At 36.9% G+C, this 20,316-nt stretch overlaps 1 protein-coding gene across 1 annotated transcript; it reads right to left on the bottom strand.

Annotated features, from left to right (window-relative positions):
- Positions 1-18,365: 18,365 nt before the first annotated feature.
- On the bottom strand, positions 18,366-20,092 carry LOC139868386 (uncharacterized). Its single transcript, XM_071856720.1, has 2 exons — positions 19,798-20,092; positions 18,366-19,606 (listed from the first exon to the last, which is right to left on the bottom strand). Exons 1-2 carry the CDS (start codon positions 20,090-20,092, stop codon positions 18,366-18,368), a joined length of 1,536 nt encoding a protein of 511 aa, XP_071712821.1.
- Between the last annotated feature and the right edge of the window lie 224 nt (positions 20,093-20,316).

Raw genomic sequence — 20,316 nt, 5'->3', positions numbered from 1 at the left:
AGGATGTAATTGTAAGAATTTTTGTTAAGTAGAAGTATTTTGATAAGTGTCTTGAAGTCTTTCAAAAGTGTATGAATACATATTAAAATACTACATGTATATACATTTTAACTGAGTCGTTAAGTCATCGTTAGTCGTTACATGTAAGTGTTGTTTTAAAACCTTTAGGTTAACGATCTTGTTAAATGTTGTTAGCACAATGTTTATAATATCAAATGAGATTTTAAATTATTATATTATCATGATAATATGATGTATGAATATCTCTTAATATGATATATATACATTAAATGTCGTTACAACGATAATCGTTACATATATGTCTCGTTTCAAAATCATTAAGTTAGTAGTCTTGCTTTTACATATGTAGTTCATTGTTAATATACTTAATGATATGTTTACTTATTATAATATCATGTTAACTATATATATATATATCCATATATATGTCATCATATAGTTTTTACAAGTTTTAACGTTCGTGAATCACCGGTCAACTTGTGTGGTCAATTGTCTATATGAAACCTATTTCAATTAATCAAGTCTTAACAAGTTTAATTGCGTAACATGTTGGAAACACTTAATCATGTAAATAACAATTTCATTTAATATATATAAACATGGAAAAGTTCGGGTCACTACAGTTGGAGTAGCAGCAACAGTTAAAGCCATATCATTGGAAGAAGAAGAGTGGGCTGCTTGTTGTTGATTACGAGCTTCTTCCATGATGAGAGTAGATAGTGCCACAGAGAATGATGGTAGAGGTTTGGTGTGAGCAAGTTGTGAACTGACATGATCGTAGTTGTCATTCAAGCTGGTCATTAGTTGAAGAAAAAGGTGATCTTCCTCAATGGCGGACCAACATTAGCAAGTTGATCGGCTAAACTTTTGAGATCTTGACAATAAGCAGACGCATTAGGATAATTGTCGAGGCGAATGTTGGTGAATTTTTTACGGAGATGAATGGCATGTGAGTTTTTATTGTCCTCAAAGATGGCCTTGATGCGTTCCCATGCATCAAGTGCAGTTTGTTCAGCCTTCAATATATTATCGAGCATATCTGTCTAGATTGTGCCATAAATCAAGTTAAGAATGACCACATTCAAGCAATCCCATTATTCTTTCTTGGTGGCAGCAGCAAGGATAGTAGAGTCTATAGAAGTGACAGAGGAAGACTCGTCGGTTGTGGTGGTGGTGGGAATAATATGGTCTAGAATCTGGTAGGCTTGATAATTGGTTTTAAAAAGTGTAACCCAGGAAAGATATTTGCTTTTATCTGTATCGAGGATGATCGGTATGCAGTTTTTAATGTTGGTGATGTGTCAAAAGTGTGTGCACTAGTGCGTGTCTTTTAATCTAACTTTTAAATTTATAATATCTTAATTTACAGTTTACTTTTAACACACTAACGAGCAACAGAACCCGATCAGATGTAATTTAGTACTTAGTAAGTTAAGGTTCATCCCAAGAGAACGAGTGGATTAAGAATATAAATTTTGATTCTAAGATTTGGTTGTTTTAACTGAAAATTAAATTATAGAATAGATAAATTGCGAATAAATAAATTGAAGAAATAAACGATATTAAATAAAAGACATGCTTGAATCTTTCACACCTTGCTCACAATTGCATTTAAATTAAAACCAAACTCAGATTTGTTAATGACCTAAGAATATCTAATCCAAGATTAGTTGATCAGGTTAATCCTAGAGTAGATGTCTAGATTTCTTGCTTGCTTAACACATGATAATAGATTTAGTATGATTAACCAAACTCTAATTATAGTTACTAGCTATAATCCTCACTATTAAATTAATCTGATTTTTTATATTTAAGTTTACTAAGTTTTAAGCCTAGTAATGTTCGAGTTAAAACTTAATAGTGATTGACTAATGTAAATCAGACTAATCAAACAGTGGTATTTTAATCAGACATAAGACATAACAAAGAATCCAGAGATTCTACCAAATTACTGTTTCTGTGATTTTATGATAAAGTCGGCGGCTTGGTCAACGAAGCCGGCGGCTTCGTTGAATCTGTTGAATATTTTCACCGAATACTGTTTAATTCTATCCGAGTATAAATTACAATCGAATAGTAAAATAATTTGTTGAAGTCGGAGGGCTCTGGTTTATGAAGCCGGCGGCTTCATATCCTAGATCCGGTTTTCTGTTTTCTTACATACAGTTCGAATATTTGAGCAATGTTCACAAGGTGGTAAATGATTTAAGCATATATGTAAGGCTATTAGCCCATAACTAACTTAAAAATAAATAAAAGACAAGAATTAAGATAGAAAATCATACCGACATAAAAGAAATTGCAAAACAAACTTGATTGAATAACTTGGATTGTTCAAGATAAGAAAAAACCCTAAATAATTCGTATTTTGTCTCTGAATGCAGAGTACAGAAACCCCAAGGCCTCTATTTATAACTTCAGAAACAGCCCACCCAAGCCGGCGGCTTGGATGGGAAGCCGGCGGCTTCCCTTGACTTGGATTGGGGCATACGTAAAACTTGACCTTGAAGAATACGGCATATCTTTTCGTATAACTTAAGCCGGCGGCTTCAGTGTAAAGCCGACATCTTGACTTCCTTCGAATTAAGGCGAAAATCTCTTCCAAAATTAGCTTGAACTTGGTCGGCAATTCGAACAAACTTTGTGATTTAGGCCGGCGGCGTCAGTGTGAAGCCGGCGGCTTGACTGTATTTTGCTTGGTCGCCAAGTTCTTCTATTTCTGTGATCAAATCTGTAACTTTCTAGAATTCTGCAGAGAAGTCGGCGGCTTCATTGCCTTCATGCCAGCGGGTGCATCATCTTTTCTGCATTTTTGACTGTTTTTGCTCCTGTTTAATACATAACTTCAACAAAATATTAAAAATACCTATTTTTCCGTTTTTACCCGTTTTAGAGTGTTTTAGTATTAATGACTTTAAAATGTCAAGATAACTCCTCAAAATGTTATGTACCAACCCAACCCATTATCCAACCGTAAAAAACAAACAAAATATTTTTTATACAGAAGGGTGCGCGGCGCGTAACACCCCTCGTGCGAGGCGCGCACAAGCTGCTTCAGCTTCTGTCCGTTTTTTGCATTTTTCATTTAATAATCTCCCACTTCCCGACATATTTAGACGAAACGCTTTTCACAACACATCAATATAAGTAAAACTGACATGTTTCAATAATAAAACTAGTTTTACAACACCGGGCCCACATATGGCCGCATTACGAGTTTCGTACAAAATAGAAGTTTCGACCAAATTAGTTTAAATTCTAAACGACACTAGAGCATGATGTTTGGGGGTTAAATTACCCAAATCTCGGTCAAACTTCAAAAAGCTATACTCCCAAAAGCTTCTCCTATCATAAAAAAGCGGGATCACTAGTTCAAACGAATACTCTTTCCCTTGTCCACGCCGGAGCCTATAAAAAGGTAAACAACGAGAGGGTAAGCAAAACGCTTAGTGAATGCAATAATTATACACATACATATATAATATACCTATTTGCAAACACTCACACAAATACCTCATACACGCTAGCATTTTAAATTAGCATACCATCTCAAAGTACAATGCTAAATCCACGATATCACAAGCTAGCACAAACAATAGCATATAACACGAACGATATAATATATGTTATACTACAACACATAACCATGATTAACCAATCGTACAAGGAATGGTACTCGAATTTCCTATCGGTGTTCATAACAACCATTAGAGTACTTAACACATCGTACACTAATCCCACGGGTGGCATCTTAACACGTCGATGCTTCACCCCGGGTGGCGTCTTAACACATCGACACTTAACCCGTCATAGTTCTTGGAAAGGCATCTTAACACGTCGATGCTTCACCCCGAGTGGTGTCTTAACACGTCGACACTTCACTCTTCATATTACTTGGGGTGATATCTTAACACGTCGATACTTCACCTCTAGTGGTGTCTTAACACATCGACACTTTACCCGTCATGCATCTTACTTGGAGTGGTGTCTTAGCACATCGACACTTCACTCACTACGTGAATGTGGTGTCTTAGCACATCGACACTTCACATCTCATGCTACGCAAATAAATACATTATATACCTACGCATATAATTATTCCACTCACCTTAATGATTCGGTGACGGTTTTATACTTCCGCAAGCTTCATGAAAAGTACCTAATACAATAAGTACCCAATCAACAGACAAACTAGTTGGACCAACCACCAACAATTTACTCATGCGCATTTAATGGCCTACTTGCATTAAATGACTCATTTATATCAAAACCACCCATTTAAGGTCAAGACCATCATAAATCACTAAAAGCTAGTGATTAAGGTCCAAAAACACCAACTAATACACAATTAGGGTATTTCATACTCGTCTTTCCCAACTAGGTCAATTATTACCCATTTGACCATGTTAAAGTCAGCTCACCCATTTCGGGTCATCCACTAACCCAATTAACACCCATTTGCTTAATAACTAGGTGTGCTAGTAATTAACTAACCTTTTAAGACTCATAACCACCAATTTACACTTTGAAACCCTAGGTTAGTTACTATTGAGTCCTCATGACTCAATCTTACCCAAGAACACCCAAAATCACCAAATATGGGTTTTATGTTCATCACTAACCCAAACCCTAACCCTTAAACCAATTAAAATAAGGAAATCAAGCTTAGAGCATACCACCACAATCACAACGTAGCTAGTGATTAGATGAACAACTTTAATACACGCGCTTTGGCCCGAAATCAACTTCTTCCTCTTTGATTTGAGCTTTCTCTCTCTCAAAGTGTTTCTCACTCTAGAACTTTAATTTGGGAGAGATGATGTGGTTGGTGATAATATTGAATGTGTTTCAACCACCAAACAACTGGCCATTACAGCCCCAAACTCGTTCTCACGTGAAAAGACAAAAATGCCCTTCATTTAACTTTAATTTAAAAGCTGGAATCTGTGCACAGTGCTAGTGCGCGGCGCGCACACTTAACCCTATGCGGCGCGCACAAGGTTCTGGGCAGGTTCTGGCTTCTGTTTAACTGCACAATGAAACCCACACTCAATGTACCATATTTACACTGCTGTACAATAATCATTTGGGTCTTACAACTCTCCCCAACTTGAATCGGAGCGCGTCCTCGCGATCCAAGCCGCATGACAAGATGGAAGATAAACTAACACAAACTCTTCGGGCTCCCAAGTAAACTCGAAACTTTTACTACGACGCCATTGAATTTTAAAAGTTCTCACCTCTTTATTTCTCAACCTTTTGACCTTCTCATCGAGTATAGCAATCGGCTCCTCAATATACTCTAACTTATTGTTTAGCTCAATCTCGTCTAATGGCACCCATGAAGAATCATCCGCAAGACACTTACGGAGATGAGAAACATGAAATGTATTATGGATCCCCGCAAGCTCTTCGGGTAATTCCAAACGATACGCAACTTCACCCACACGAGCTAAAATTTTAAATGGTCCAATAAACCGAGGAGCTAACTTTCCCCATTTTCGAAACCGAATAATACCCTTCCATTGTGAAACCTTAAGCATCACCATGTCACCTTCTTGAAACTCAATCGGTCGCCTATGCTTGTCGGCATACAACTTTTGTCTATCTTGAGCCGCTTTCAAATGAGTTCGGATCATCTCAATCTTACTATTCGTATCTAAAACCAAATCGGTACTCCCGATTTCCCTTTGTCCCACTGCACCCCAACAAATCAGAGTTCGACACCTCCGCCCATAAAGCATCTCATAAGGTGGAATCCCGATACTAGTATGATAACTATTATTATACGAGAATTCCACCAAAGGCAAGTGCTCATTCCAACTACCACCAAAATCGATAATACACACCCGTAAGATATCCTCCAATGTTTGATTCGTACGTTCGGTTTGACCATCCGTTTGAGGATGGTACGCCGTGCTCAATCTCAATTGTGTACCCATATCTTCATGAAACTTTTCCCAAAACCGAGATGTGAAACGAGTATCCCGATCCGAAACAATAGATATAGGAACCCTGTGTCTCGATATCACCTCCTTGATAAACAACCTCGACAAAGCCTCCGACGATATCGTTTACTAAATGGGAAGAAACAAAGCACTTTTCGTCAATCAATCAACTATCGCCCAAATCGTATCAAATTGGGTCCTCGCTGTCTTTGGTAACTTGGTAATAAAATCCATGGTAATGTGCTCCCATTTCCATTTCGGAATTTCTAACGATTGTAACATACCATACGGCTTTTGATGCTCTGCCTTAACTTGCAAACACGTGACACATTGTTCAACATACTTTACAACATCACGTTTCATGCCCGACCACCAATACTCTTTCTTTAAATCAAGATACATTTTGTCGCGCCCGAATGAATGGAATACTTTGACTTATGTGCTTCATCAAGTAGCACTCGTCGGAAATCTCCCATTCTAGGCACCCACACTCTTCCTTGAAAAGACAACAAACCATGCGGGCCTAAGGTAATGGACTCTGTTTGCCCCACGATTCGTTCTTCATGCTTGTTGTTAACAAAAGCTTCAATTTGAATCTCACCAAGCTTTACAAGAAAATCGTTAGTAATAATCATGCGTAATGATCCTACTCGTATCGCCGAATGTTAACTTTTTCGACTTAACGCATCCGCGACCACATTCTTCTTACCCGTATGATAAAGTATTTCATAATCATAATCCTTTACCACATCCATCCATCTACGTTGACGATAATTCAAATCCCGTTGATCAAAAAGATGTTTCAAACTCTTATGATCCGAATAAATCGTACACTTGACACCATACAAGTAGTGGCACCAAATTTTCAACGCATGCACAACCGCTGCCAATTCAAGATCATGTGTCGAATATCTCTTTTCGTGTTCCTTTAATTGTCGAGAGGAATAAGCGATGAATTTTCCTCGTTGCATTACAACACACCCGAGCCCATTTAAAGAAGCATCAAAATAAACCGTCATATCTTCTACACCCTCCGGTAACACCAATACCGGAGCTTGACACAATTTCTCTTTTAACAATTGAAACGCAATTTCTTGCTCATTCTCCCAATTGAATCTCACATTCTTCCTCGTCAACTTCGTCAATGGAGAAGCAATTTTAGAAAAGTCTTGGATAAACCAACGATAATAACCAGCCAATCCGAGAAAACTTCGGATTTCCGTAGGCGTAGTCGGTCGTTCCCAACTCTTCACCGTCTCTATCTTCCCCGGATCCACTTGAATTCCTTCTTTGTTCACAATATGGCCAAGGAATTGCATTTCCCTTAGCCAAAATTCACATTTGGAAAGTTTAGCATACAACTTCTCCTTCCACAACGTCTTCAATACTTCACGCAAATGACGTTCATGTTCCTTCATACTTTTCTAATAGACAAGTATGTCGTCAATGAACACAATTACCGACTTGTCCAACATAGGTTGGCACACTCGATTCATAAGATCCATGAATGCCGCCGGTGCATTCGTAAGACCAAAAGGCATAACTACAAACTCAAAATGCCCGTAATGCGTTCGAAAAGCCGTTTTCTCAATATCTTCCTCACGGACCCGCATTTGATGATAGCCGGACCTTAAGTCAATTTTAGAAAAATACGTCGCACCTTGGCGTTGGTCAAACAAATCGTCAATCAGAGGCAATGGATAACGATTCTTGATTGTCACTTTGTTCAACTCCCGATAATTGATGCACATCCGCGTACTACCATCCTTCTTCTTCACGAATAAAACCGGAGCGCCCCATGGCGAAGCACTTGGTCGAATAAAACCCTTTTCAAGCAACTCTTGGGTTTGATTTAACAACTCTTGCATTTCCGTTGGTGCTAAATGATAAGGAGTTTTAGCAATGGGAGTAGCCCCCGGAACCAACTCAATGCGAAATTCAACTTGTCTTTCCGCTGGAACACCCAGTAATTCATCCGGAAAAACGTCTTCAATTTCACTAACCACCGGAATTTCAAGAATGGATGGTGGCTCTTCACGAGTATCAACTACATGAGCAAGAAAAGCCATGCCACCACCACTAAGAAAACGACGCGCCCATGCATAAGTGCATAATGGCATAAGTCTTCTACGTTGCTCGCCATGAATAATTAACTCTCCCCCATTTGGGGTCTTCACATGAATAGACTTTTCATGACATGCAATATCGGCTCTATAACGATCGAGCCAATCCATACCAACAACAATATCAAACTCACCCAAGGTCATAGGGATAAGATTGATTTTAAAAGTTTCGGAACCAAACACAACATTACAATCATTACACACTTCAACCCTTAGCACCGTCTTACCATCCGCTATTTCAACTTCTACCGGATGACTTAACTTAGCTAGCGGCTTATTAAGCTTAGGCACAAATCTTGGTGACATAAACGATAAATTAGCACCGCTATCAAATAGTATCCTTGCCGGATTAGAGTTAACCATGAAAGTACCTGAGACAACTTCGTTGGATTGCTTGGCTTCATCATTAGTCATTAAATAATTTCACCCCCGAGCCGTACCCGCCGCTTTCTCCAAATTCTTAACATGCTCACCCCGCAACTCGAGACATTCCGTCCTTTGGTGCCCTTCTTTGTTACAATTAAAACAAGTGAGTTTTTTTGTAGCGGATTGGTTCGGACAATCACGAGCCATGTGCCCCTTTTGTCCATAATTGTAGCACGAATAAGAAAAACCCCTGGAAGCACTCTTCTTCACACTACCAACACTTTCGGAACCCTTCTTGTTCTTCTTTCTTGAAAAGTTCGATTGACTCGAACCCTCAAAATTTCTTTCGCCGAAAGTAAAGCCACTCTTTTTCAAAACGAGCGCCTCAAAACCCTTGGCCATATCGAACAACTCATCAAAAGTCTTCACCGTAGTTACACTAATCTTCTCTTGATAGTGGTCATTTAAAATTCGATAGAAGTCTTGCTTCAACATTTTATCATTCCTGACATACTCTGGGAAAAATTGGGTCTTTGACAAGAAAACGGATTTGAGAGTGTTCAAATCCATCGACCCTTGTCTCAAGGCACGCAACTCGTCCTTAAGTCTAGTAAGATTGGCCGAAGTTTGGTACTCTTTGAAAAATTCCGCCTTGAATTCATCCCAAGTGAATTTCAAGCATTACTCTTCACCATAAAGTTGGATTTTCGCATCCCACCACAACTTTGCATCACCCATTAACATGCTACAACCATACCTCATCTTCTTATCAAGAAGGCATTCACAAGTACAAAAAGCCCCCTCCATATCGGAGATCCAACGGGCATTCTTAAGTGGGTCCCATTCGCCTTCAAAAGTGGGAGGTTGAGAATCCTTGAAATTCTTATAAAAGAAGTCCCGCCTTCCAACATTATCTTCTTGTAGAACAACCTTCACTTGTTCCTTAAGTAGATTGACTACTTGCTCATCAATTGAATCTAGAAACACCTTCCTAACGTCCTCAAGGAAGGTCGTGTGATGCCTTTTCAAAATGGCCTCAACCTTGGCCGTAAACTCGGAGTCCTCGCTCGTTCCTCCTTCATTGGTATCATGTCCGTTTCTCATTTTTATTCTATAAAACGGAAATATGTTAAACCATGAAACGAAAAGACATAACACATATATATACAAATACACCTCACCGCCCCATCTTGCTCAACAATCGTCGTACATCGCTTGTTTGACGCGATTTATACCCGTAACAATGGTAGCTAATCATTGTTACGCGAGCACGTCGCATTAACTTGCTAGTACAACGTCTATCTCGCTTGATGATTGCAAACACAACACAAAACAATTAGTGCATAGTTAGTTCACCTAAACCTAGGCACTAACCAATCCCCGGTCCAACCCGTCTCCTACAAGTCCCGCATAAAGCGCATACACAATAAAGTCTAAGTCTAGGCACCTATCTTAAGTCGCCTAAATCCCTTAGACCATGCTCAGATACCACTTGTAACAACCCAACCCATTATCTAACCGTAAACAGCAAACAAAAATTTTTTTTTTACAGAGGGGTGCGCGGGGCGCAACAGCCCTTGTACGCGGCGCGCACAAGCTGCTTCAGCTTCTGTCCTTTTTTTCATTTTTCATTTAATGATCTCCCACTTCCCGACATATTTAGACGAAACGCTTTTCACAACACATCAATATAAGTAAAACTAACACGTTTCAATAATAAAACTAGTTTTACCACACCGAGCCCACATATGGCCGTATTACGAGTTTCGTACAAAATATAAGTTTCGACCAAATTAGTTTAAATCCCAAACGACACTAGATCATGATGTTTGGGGGTTAAACTACCCAAATCTCGGTCAAACTTCAAAAATCTATACTCCCAAAAGCTTCTCCTATCATAACAAAGCGGGATCACTAGTCCAAACGAATACCCTTTCTCTTGTCCATGCCGAAGCCTATAAAAAGGTAAACAACGAGTGGGTAAGGAAAACGCTTAGTGAATGCAATAATTATACACATACATATATAATATACCTATTTTCAAACACTCACACAAATACCTCATACACGCTAGCATTTTAAATTAGCATACCATCTCAAAGTACAATGCTAAATCCACGATATCACAAGCTAGCACAACCAATAGCATATAACACAAACGATACAATATATGTTATACTACAACACATAATCATGATTAACCAATCGTACAAGGAATGGTACTCGAATTTCCCATCGGTGTTCATAACAACCATTAGTGTACTTAACACGTCGTACGCTAATCCCACGGGTAGCATCTTAACACGTCGATGCTTCACCCCGGGTAGCATCTTAACACGTCGACACTTCACCCGTCATAGTTCTTGGAGTGGCATCTTAGCACGTCGATGCTTCACCCCGAGTGGTGTCTTAACATTTTGACACTTCACTCTTCATATTACTTGGGGTAGTATCTTAACACGTCGATACTTCACCCCAAGTGGTGTCTTAACACATCGACACTTCACTCGTCATGCGTCTCACTTGGAGTGGTGTCTTAGAACATCGACACTTCACTCACCATGTGAATGTGGTGTCTTAGCAAATCGACACTTCACATCTCATGCTACGTAAATAAATACATTATATACATACGCATATAATTATTCTACTCACCTTAACGATTCGGTGACAGTTTTATACTTCCGCAAGCTTCAAGCAAAGTACCTAATACAATAAGTACTCAATCAACATACAGACTAGTTGGACCAACCACCAACAATTTACTCATGCGCATTTAATGGCCTACTTGCATTAAATGACTCATTCATATCAAAACCACCCATTTAAGGTCAAGACCATCATAAATCAATAAAAAACTAGTGATTAAGGTCCAACAACACCAACTAATACACCACTAGGGTATTTCATACTCGTCTTTCCCAACTAGGTAAATTATTACCCATTTGACCATGTTAAAGTCAACACACCCATTTTGGGTCATCCACTAACCTAATTAACACCCATTTACTTAATAACTAGGTGTGCTAGTAATTAACTAACCTTTTAAGACTCATAACCACCAATTTACACATTGAAACCCTAGGTTAGTTACTATTGAGTCCTCATGACTCAATCTTACCCAAGAACACCCAAAATCACCAAATATGGGTTTTATGTTCATCACTAACCCAAACCCTAACCCTTAAACCAATTAAAATAAGAAAATCAAGATTAGAGCATACCACCACAATCACAACGTAGCTAGTGATTAGATGAACAACTTTAATACACGCACTTTGGCCAAAAATCAACTTCTTCCTCCTTGATTTGAGCTTTCTCTCTCTCAAAGTGTTTCTCACTCTAGAACTTTAATTTGGGAGATATGATGTGGTAGGTGATAATGTTGAATGTGTTTCAACCACTAAACAACTGGCCATTACAGCCCCAAACTCGTTCTCATGTGAAAAGACAATAATGCCCTTCATTTAACTTTAATTTAAAAGCTGGAATCTGTGCACAGGGCTAGTGAGCAGCGCGCACACTTAACCCTGCGCTGCGCGCACAAGGTTCTGGGCAAGTTCTGGCTTCTATTTAACTGCACAATGAAACCCACACTCTATGTACCATATTTACACTGCTGTACAATAATCATTTGGGTCTTACATGTTATCAAAATACTTTATAATTTAGGAGTTATCAAATACCCCACACTTGAGTCTTTACTTGTCCTCAAGTAAAAATTTCAACTTTATCTCAATATTTTCAACATTTAGAACTTTTTATAACCTTTTGCAATTTGTATGAAAAGAAATATCATAAATGGGTATCATAATACGGAGTTGGTTTTAACAGGTAGTCATGACACATATAAAAGAGATATAAAAGCGGAAACAAAATACAAAGTTAAAAAGATGTTTAGTCATTAAAGTTTAGTTATTATTATAAGAACTAGTCTGAACCAGACCAAGGAGTAAACGTGGTCCTAATGTTCATTAATCCAGATTTATACAACAGTTGATCATCATTGGACTCTTTTTATTTTCTAACTATAAATTTTATAAGTGTGTGATTCTCATTGGAACTCTTTTCTCTCTCGCTTTCATCACTCTTATTGGTATTCATTAGGCTCTTTTAACTTTTCATTTCTTTTGCTTTCATGCTTAGCATTAGCTTTACATTTGGCAATTTTTTCTAAGTTGGCCCTCATTGGGACTCTTTCGTTGCCTTCGTGATCCATGCTTATTATGTCATATGGTAGTGACTATAAATTTGCAATCGTTTCACAATTTTTGGCGTTTACTTCCTATCATAAACAAGTAGTCCGATCTCGAAGTTGAGAGTAGTTCTATTAGCTTTAAGATTAGATTAATGAAAAGACATAAGTTTGACTAAGAATTTATATTTCCAAAAATATAGGGTTAGGAATGAGAATTTGGTTTATTAGGTTATTCCTAAAAAGGTTAAGGTTTCTAATGGTAACTAATTGGAATTTTTGTTAGCACTCTATATATTTATGTATTCAAGTTCTAACGACCTGGGTACTGGCTTAAATTAGTTTTAAAACAAAAAGGCTAACAAAAAAAAATAAAATCCTAGATTTCCTTTATCATTTAAACATATAGAATGTTGAAAATTTTTAAATTATACCCAATTTTGTAAAAGCAATTTATTCATCTCCCACCACACATTTAGAAAGTTGCAATGTCCTCATTGCATAAAAATATAAAGAGGAATGTAATTAAAAGTGAGGAAAGCAAATATCCCCTTTTCGAGCTTTTAATGTAGTCGAAAAGCACCTGAAGTTGCTTCGTCACCTATCCTTTCTTCTTTCATCATCACATACTTATAACAAAATAATCAACCAAACAGAGCATATATAATAATAAGTTCCATGCATACTATAATCAAACATAGTTAAAGTTATTACAGACCATAGTACGAATCATCAGAATAATAATAATAATAATAATATAATAATAATAATAATGTATCAAACATAACATAAAATAACCAACAAACATCATCATGGGGACCTCCTCATCCCCTACTCCTCATCATCCTCATCATCCTCATCAATGTCAACAACGGGCTGGACTTGGGCCAAAGCATAAGCACGATCATAATGCGCTGGTGGGAATGTAACATCTGGAGCATACTGTGGTGGTGGCTCGTAATAGGTGGACTCAAAAGGCTAGGTACTGGGGTAATGACTATTAAACCTCTCATCGTTATGAGCTCCCCACTGAATTGAGTAGTCCATACGTCCTAGCTCATACCTAAACTCCATCCTATATGCATCAAACTCAGACCTATCCTCTTGGTGTTTAGCCAACAACTCCCGATGATGATCCCCCATCATAGCTGACATATCACCTTGATCTCAATCACTTGTGCCCGATCATCTGCATTACCACAACCACCTCTCTGACTACCCCTAGATTGGCTGCTCGAGGCCTCGGTATGAGGTGCATCCTGATGCTGCCCAACATCCATCAACTGACCAACAGGTGAATTATACAGAACAGAACTCACGCCCAGCCCTCTCTTAACAACCTTAGCACTCAACCACATCCCCGCATTAACCAGACCAACCTCAGACATAAGAACACAAAAACTAACAGTCAGAATCCCCAACCATCTAGTAATCAAAGTCACAAAATGACCACCACAAATCGCACTGCCCTAAGTTCTACCCCTCGCTGAATTACTCAAATAATCGGCTACATAATAAGGAATGTTAACTGGCTAATGATTAAATAACTGAGATAAGTACCAACAATCAGGCTGAGTCAACTTCTCAGTATTTTCCTTTCGCAAGGAGATAGTGTGAGAAAGCCAGACATGGAAGCAGTGCATGTAAGGAAAAATAATGTGTTTCCTCCTCACATCATTATTATGAAAAGTCATAGTAGGAACACCAAACTAACTCCAAGCAGCATCATAGTCAAAACCCTGATTAGGACCCGAATGGCCCTGTCTAACAGTACTAGCAAGAAAATCCTCAAACCAATTTGCCCTAACAGAATCCCCATAAATCCCTAAATCCTGAGCAATATTAAACATACTCTTCGACTGCTCACGTCCACCCAGTCGAAACCTGAAGAATGAAGTATCTATCACACTCTGAATGTGACGAGAACAAGAACTAGTAGCCAATAACTCATAAGTCAAGCTAGGATAGATCGGCACACAGATAGTAAACAAATTGAAGCAGTCTTCCAACACCATACTCATACCCCCTCCATCAGCTAGAGGTACCAAATAGTTAGTCTGCATCATATCCTTATAGGCAAGGGTTAAACCGGCAGATTTAGAGCGGACCAATCAATCTCATAAGGAGCTAGAATCTCCTGATGCAGCATCCTCTCCTGCGAAAACCTTAACCATTCATGCAAAGAGGCCCAATAGATTCTGATTTCGACTGACTCAGGTTCCTCCCTGTTTCTAGCTCTCTGTCTAACACAATTCAAATAAACATTAGAAATAAAAATTAAAAAATTCGAAATTTCATAACGAAGCCGGTGGCTTCATTAGCCCAGGCCGGCGTCTTCATAACCTGCAAAAAAATTTCAAATTTTCTCCAAACCTGTTCAAACAGCAGTTTTTCAATTTGAATTTAATTAAAACGATGTCGACGCCTTTATATGCATATTCAGTATATTTAGTTTTTTAGGATTTTATCCTTACAATTTTAGCAGTAATTATTATAATAGCGATTTCTAAACAATTCATAGCAATTCAGCAAACTAACAAACATCATCAATTAAAAGGGAAAAAGAAGGATGCCGGCAGCTTCAACATGATGCCGGCGGGTTCATGGCATAGCAGAGGAAGTATGGCAGTTTTTTTTATTTTGCAGAAAATAAAAGGATTTTGATAATATAGAATTAAAAATCGAAACTTACTCTTTCAGCCATGGTTGTTTAGAAAGTAGATGAAGAAAACAACAAATTTTGGGTCTTGAGAGCGTTTTTTGTGTTTGTGTGTGTAAAAATGAAAAAGTGATGCAGTTTAGGGTTTAAATTCTGTTTATAGTGTAAGCCGGCGGCTTCATTAGCCAAGCCGGTGGCTTTGTGGTCAAAAAGCATTTATTGAATGACAATGCGCAGCTTTTTATGCTTTTACCAGGCCGACGGCTTCAATATAAAAATTTTTAAATTTTCAAATTTCAAAGTATATAGATAATTTAGAAAATCTACATTATTTTTATGCATTTTAAACTTTAATGGTAGTGAGGAAAATTACTTCCCCTCCTGGTAACGCGTCTTTCTCAAAGTAAATTTTTGAACGATGGCCATTTATTTTAAAGGTTTCTCCTTTCTTATTATATAATTCAACATATCCGGTGGAAAAAGATTGTTTAACTATAAAAGGGCCCATCTATCTAGATCTTAATTTTCCAGGAGAGAATTTGTATTTTGATTGAAAAATTTGAACTTTATCCCCTGGTTGAAAACTTTTAATATTTTTAATTCGAGCATCGTGCCATCTTTTCATTTTTTCTTTATAAGTCAATGAATTTTCATAAGCAGAAAGTCTAAGTTCATCAAGTTGGTTTAACTGGAGAAGTCTGTGTTCTCCCGCTTCTTTAGGATCTAAGTTACATTGTTTTAAAGGCCAATATGCCCGGTGTTTAATTTCAACAGGTAGATGACAAGCTTTTTCATAAACTAACCTAAAAGGAGTAGTCCCTATAGGTGTTTTATATGCAGTTCGGAAAGCCCATAATGCATCATCTAACTTCTGAGACCAGAGTTTTGGGTTATTTTCAACTGTGTGTTCGAGAATCCTTTTTAGTCCTCGATTGGTATTTTCAACTTGACCACTTGTTTGAGGGCGGTAAGCTGTAGAAAAATGATGGTTAACCCCATATCTTTTTAGAACTTTCTCGAGAAGTTGGCTAGTGAAATGAGTTCCACGGTCACTAATTAAAGCTTTAGGAAAACCAAATCGACAAAATAGTTTCTTTAGAAAATCAATTACTATTCGTGAGTCATTGGTAGGAAGAGCTTTTGGTTCAGCCCATTTGAAAAGGTAGTCAACAGCTACAAGAATATATTGATTTCTCTCGGAAGAGGGAAATGGTCTCATAAAATCAATACCCCACACAGCAAATATTTCACATACTTGAATATTTTGACGGGGCATTTCATCACGTTTAGAGAGGTTTCCTCCCCTTTGACATGCATCACAAGATTGGAGTAATTTGTGTGCATCTTGAAATATGGTAGGCCAATAAAATCATGCATCTAAAACTTTGCGAGCAGTGTAATTTGGACAAAGTTTCCTCCTGGTGCACTACTATGACATTGTAATACGATTTCATTTGCTTCTTTACCATGAACGCAACAATGACTTATTTGGTCTGGACCTACTTTAAATAAGTAAGGATTTTCCCAAAAATAATGTTTTAATTCGGCGAAGAATTTTTATCTTTGCTGATAAGTTAAATCTTTTCTTAGTTCTTTAGCGGCTAAATAGTTTGCAAAGTCAGCAAACCATGGGTATGACTCTTCCGAGATCATCATAAGACACTCATCAGGAAATGTGTCTTGAATTTTATCTAACTTGAATTTCATCTAAGTTGTCTAGATTAGGATTTTCTAAACGTGAAAGATGATCTGCTGCGAGATTTTCAGCTCTTTTTTTTTTATCAATAATTTGCATATCAAATTCTTGTAGGAGTAAAACCTATCATAAGAGTCGAGCTTTTGAGTCGGGTTTGTTAAGTAAATATTTAAGAGTAGAGTGATCGGTGTAAACTGTTACTTTATTCATGATTAGATATGGTCGAAATTTATCGAGAGCAAAGACTATAGCAAGCAATTCCTTTTAAGTGGTTGTATAATTTAACTGAGCACCTGCTAGCGTTTTACTAGCATAGTAGATTGGATGAAAATATTTTTATTTTCATTGCCCTAAGACAACTCCTATTGCATAATTACTAGCGTCACACATGAGTGCGAAGGGTTTAGACCAATCGGACGATATAATAATGGGCGCATTAGTGAGTTTTTCTTTTAAAATAGAAAAATCTTTTTTACAATCTTCGTTAAATTCAAAAGGTGAATCTTTTTCTAGGAGTTTAGTTAGTGGTCGAGCAATTTTGGATAAATCTTAAATGAAGCGTCTATAAAATCCAGTATGTCCTAGGAAACTTCTAATTGATTGAGCACTAGTGGGTTCAGGAAGGTTGGCAATAACATTGATTTTTGCTTTATCAACTTCAATTCCCTTATTAAAAAATTTATGGCCAAGGACAATGCCTTCTCTTACTATTAAATGGCATTTTTTCCAATTAACAACAAGATTCATTTTTTCACAACGAGCAAGCATTTTATCAAGATTAGAAAGACAGACGTCAAAAGATGTTCCAAAGATGGAAAAATAATCCATATAGACTTCCATAAAATCTTCCACCATGTCGTGAAAGATAACTGTCATGCATCTGTGAAAGGTGCCAGGGGCATTACATAACCCAAACGGCATTATGCGATAAGCGAAAGTACCAAAAGGACAAGTGAAAGTGGTTTTCTCTTGATCCTAAGGGTCGAATGGAATTTGGAAATATCCAGAAAAACCATCCAAGAAACAATAATATTCTTTTCCGGCTAATCTTTCGATCATTTAATCAATAAACGGAAGTGGAAATGATCTTTTCGGGTAGCTTCATTTAGTTTACGGTAACCTATACAAACTCGCCACCCGGTAACGGTTCGAGTTGGAATTAATTCATTATTCTCATTTAGAACAATAGTGGTTCCTCCCTTTTTAGGGACACACTGTACTGGGCTCACCCATTGGCTATCAGATATAGGATAAATCATTCCCGTATCTAATAACTTTAAAACTTCCTATTTTACTACTTCAGCCATATTGGGGTTTAGACGTCTTTGTCTTTGAATTACGGGTTTTGTGTTTTCTTCTAATAGAATTTTATGAGTACAGAAGGTGGGGTCAATTCCTGGAATATCAGAGGTTTTCCAAGCGAAAGCTTTTCTATGTTTTTCAAAACTTCTAATAGTTGTTCTTTTTGATCTTTGGATAATTCGGAGGAAATGATTACGGGAAGTTCGGAATTATCTTTAAGAAAAACATATTCTATATGAGAAGGTAACTCTTTTAATTCTAATTTTGACGGTACTTCGAGAGAGTGTTTTATTCTTAATTCGTCAGTTATAGGTTCATTTTCTTTTTCTATTAATTCATTCATTTCATCTTTCATTAATTCTTCAAATCCTTCATCAAGGTTTTCTTCTATTATTTCAGACACAAATTCATCTATATCCATCAATAAAAATTCATCAAATTCTTCTTTAATACATGTTTCTACATATTTTATTGTAGGGCAAGCGAGATCTAGTTCAAGATGATTATTTAAAGTGATCCTATCGTCAGCTATTCCCAAACTATATGTATTAGTTTGCATTTGTAATTCAAAAGCAGCGGTTCTTAGAAACGGTCTACCTAATATTATTGGTATTTTATCATTTTCTTTCATTTCTAGGATAACAAGATCAGCGAAAAAAGTGAATCTATCAATTTTTACGGGTATATTTTCGGCTATTCCCATTGGGTAATTAAAAGAACTATCGGCTAAATAGATAGACATTTTAGTGGGAGTTAGTTCTTCTAGACCTAGTCTTTTATATAATGAATATGGCATTAAATTTATACTAGCGCCTGTATCTGCTAACGCTTGATATATTCTAGAATTATTAAATGAGCATGGGACAGTAATACTTCCTGGCTCTCCTAGTTTTTCGGGTATATCATATTTTTGAAAGATAGCTTTACACTCTTTTATAATAAACCTAGAAGATTTTTCAGCGTCTTTACCTTTATTAGATAATAAAGTTTGTAAGCATTTTCCAAAATGTAGATTTTCTTTTAATAAATCTATTAAAGGTATATTAACGTTTATCTTGTTAAACATATTAGCGAAGTCCTCTAAACTTTTTTGTTGTTTTTCTTTCCTAAGTTGTTGAGGGTATGGAACAGGTTCTAAAGGTTTATTAATCTTAGGGGGTTCATCTTTTTTGACAGGAGTACTAGTTTCATTAAGTAGTTCATGATTTTCCTCTTGACTAGGCATAACAGGATCTTGTGTTGTTTTACCACTCCTAGTAGTTATAGCTTGAATTTCTTGATTTCCCCTAGGATTTTCTAATGTATTAGATGGTAAAGTTCCAGTTTCTCAAATAGCTAATTGTTAGATAAGGTTCTTAAATCTTTTTCGAGGCTAAGTATCAGGTTTTGGTGATTATGATATAACTCGGAGATTTTATATAAAATAACATTATTTAATTCAGTCTGATTATAAATATATCCTTGTATCATATCAGCTAATCCTTTACTTATAGTTTCTTCTTGCGAGACTCGAGAGACGTTTCCTAAAATGGATTTTTCTTTTAATTCCTTTAGCTCCATTTCTAACATTTCTATATTATCTTGTAAAGTAGTTACCTCATTCTTAACTTCAGCCTTAATTTCCTGTTGATTACTATTCGCTTGATACCAATCATGTGACTGAATGGCTAAATCTGAAATTAATTGTTGTAACTCCTCAGGAGTTTTAGAAAGAGTAGCACCACCAGCAGCGGTGTCAATTTCTTTTCTTGTGGAAATTGTAATGTTTTTATAGAATTGCATTAATCTTTGGACATCATTAAGTCTGTGTTGAGGGCATGACTTTATTAATTTCTCATATCCAGTCCAAGTATCATATAAAGTTTCTTGAGGTTCTTGTTTAAATTGAGTTATCTCATTTTGTAGTCTTATCATTTTAGAAGGTGGAAATAATCTTTTTAAGAATTTTTCAACCATTTGATCTCATGTAGAGATTTTTCTTTTAGCAAGTTGATTAAACTAGTCTT

The sequence above is a fragment of the Rutidosis leptorrhynchoides genome, chromosome 9 (assembly GCF_046630445.1).
Source record: "Rutidosis leptorrhynchoides isolate AG116_Rl617_1_P2 chromosome 9, CSIRO_AGI_Rlap_v1, whole genome shotgun sequence".
Lineage (NCBI taxonomy): Eukaryota > Viridiplantae > Streptophyta > Magnoliopsida > Asterales > Asteraceae > Rutidosis > Rutidosis leptorrhynchoides.
The sequence above is the reverse complement of the archived record's forward strand: the minus strand, read 5'-3'. Positions and strand labels throughout refer to the sequence as shown.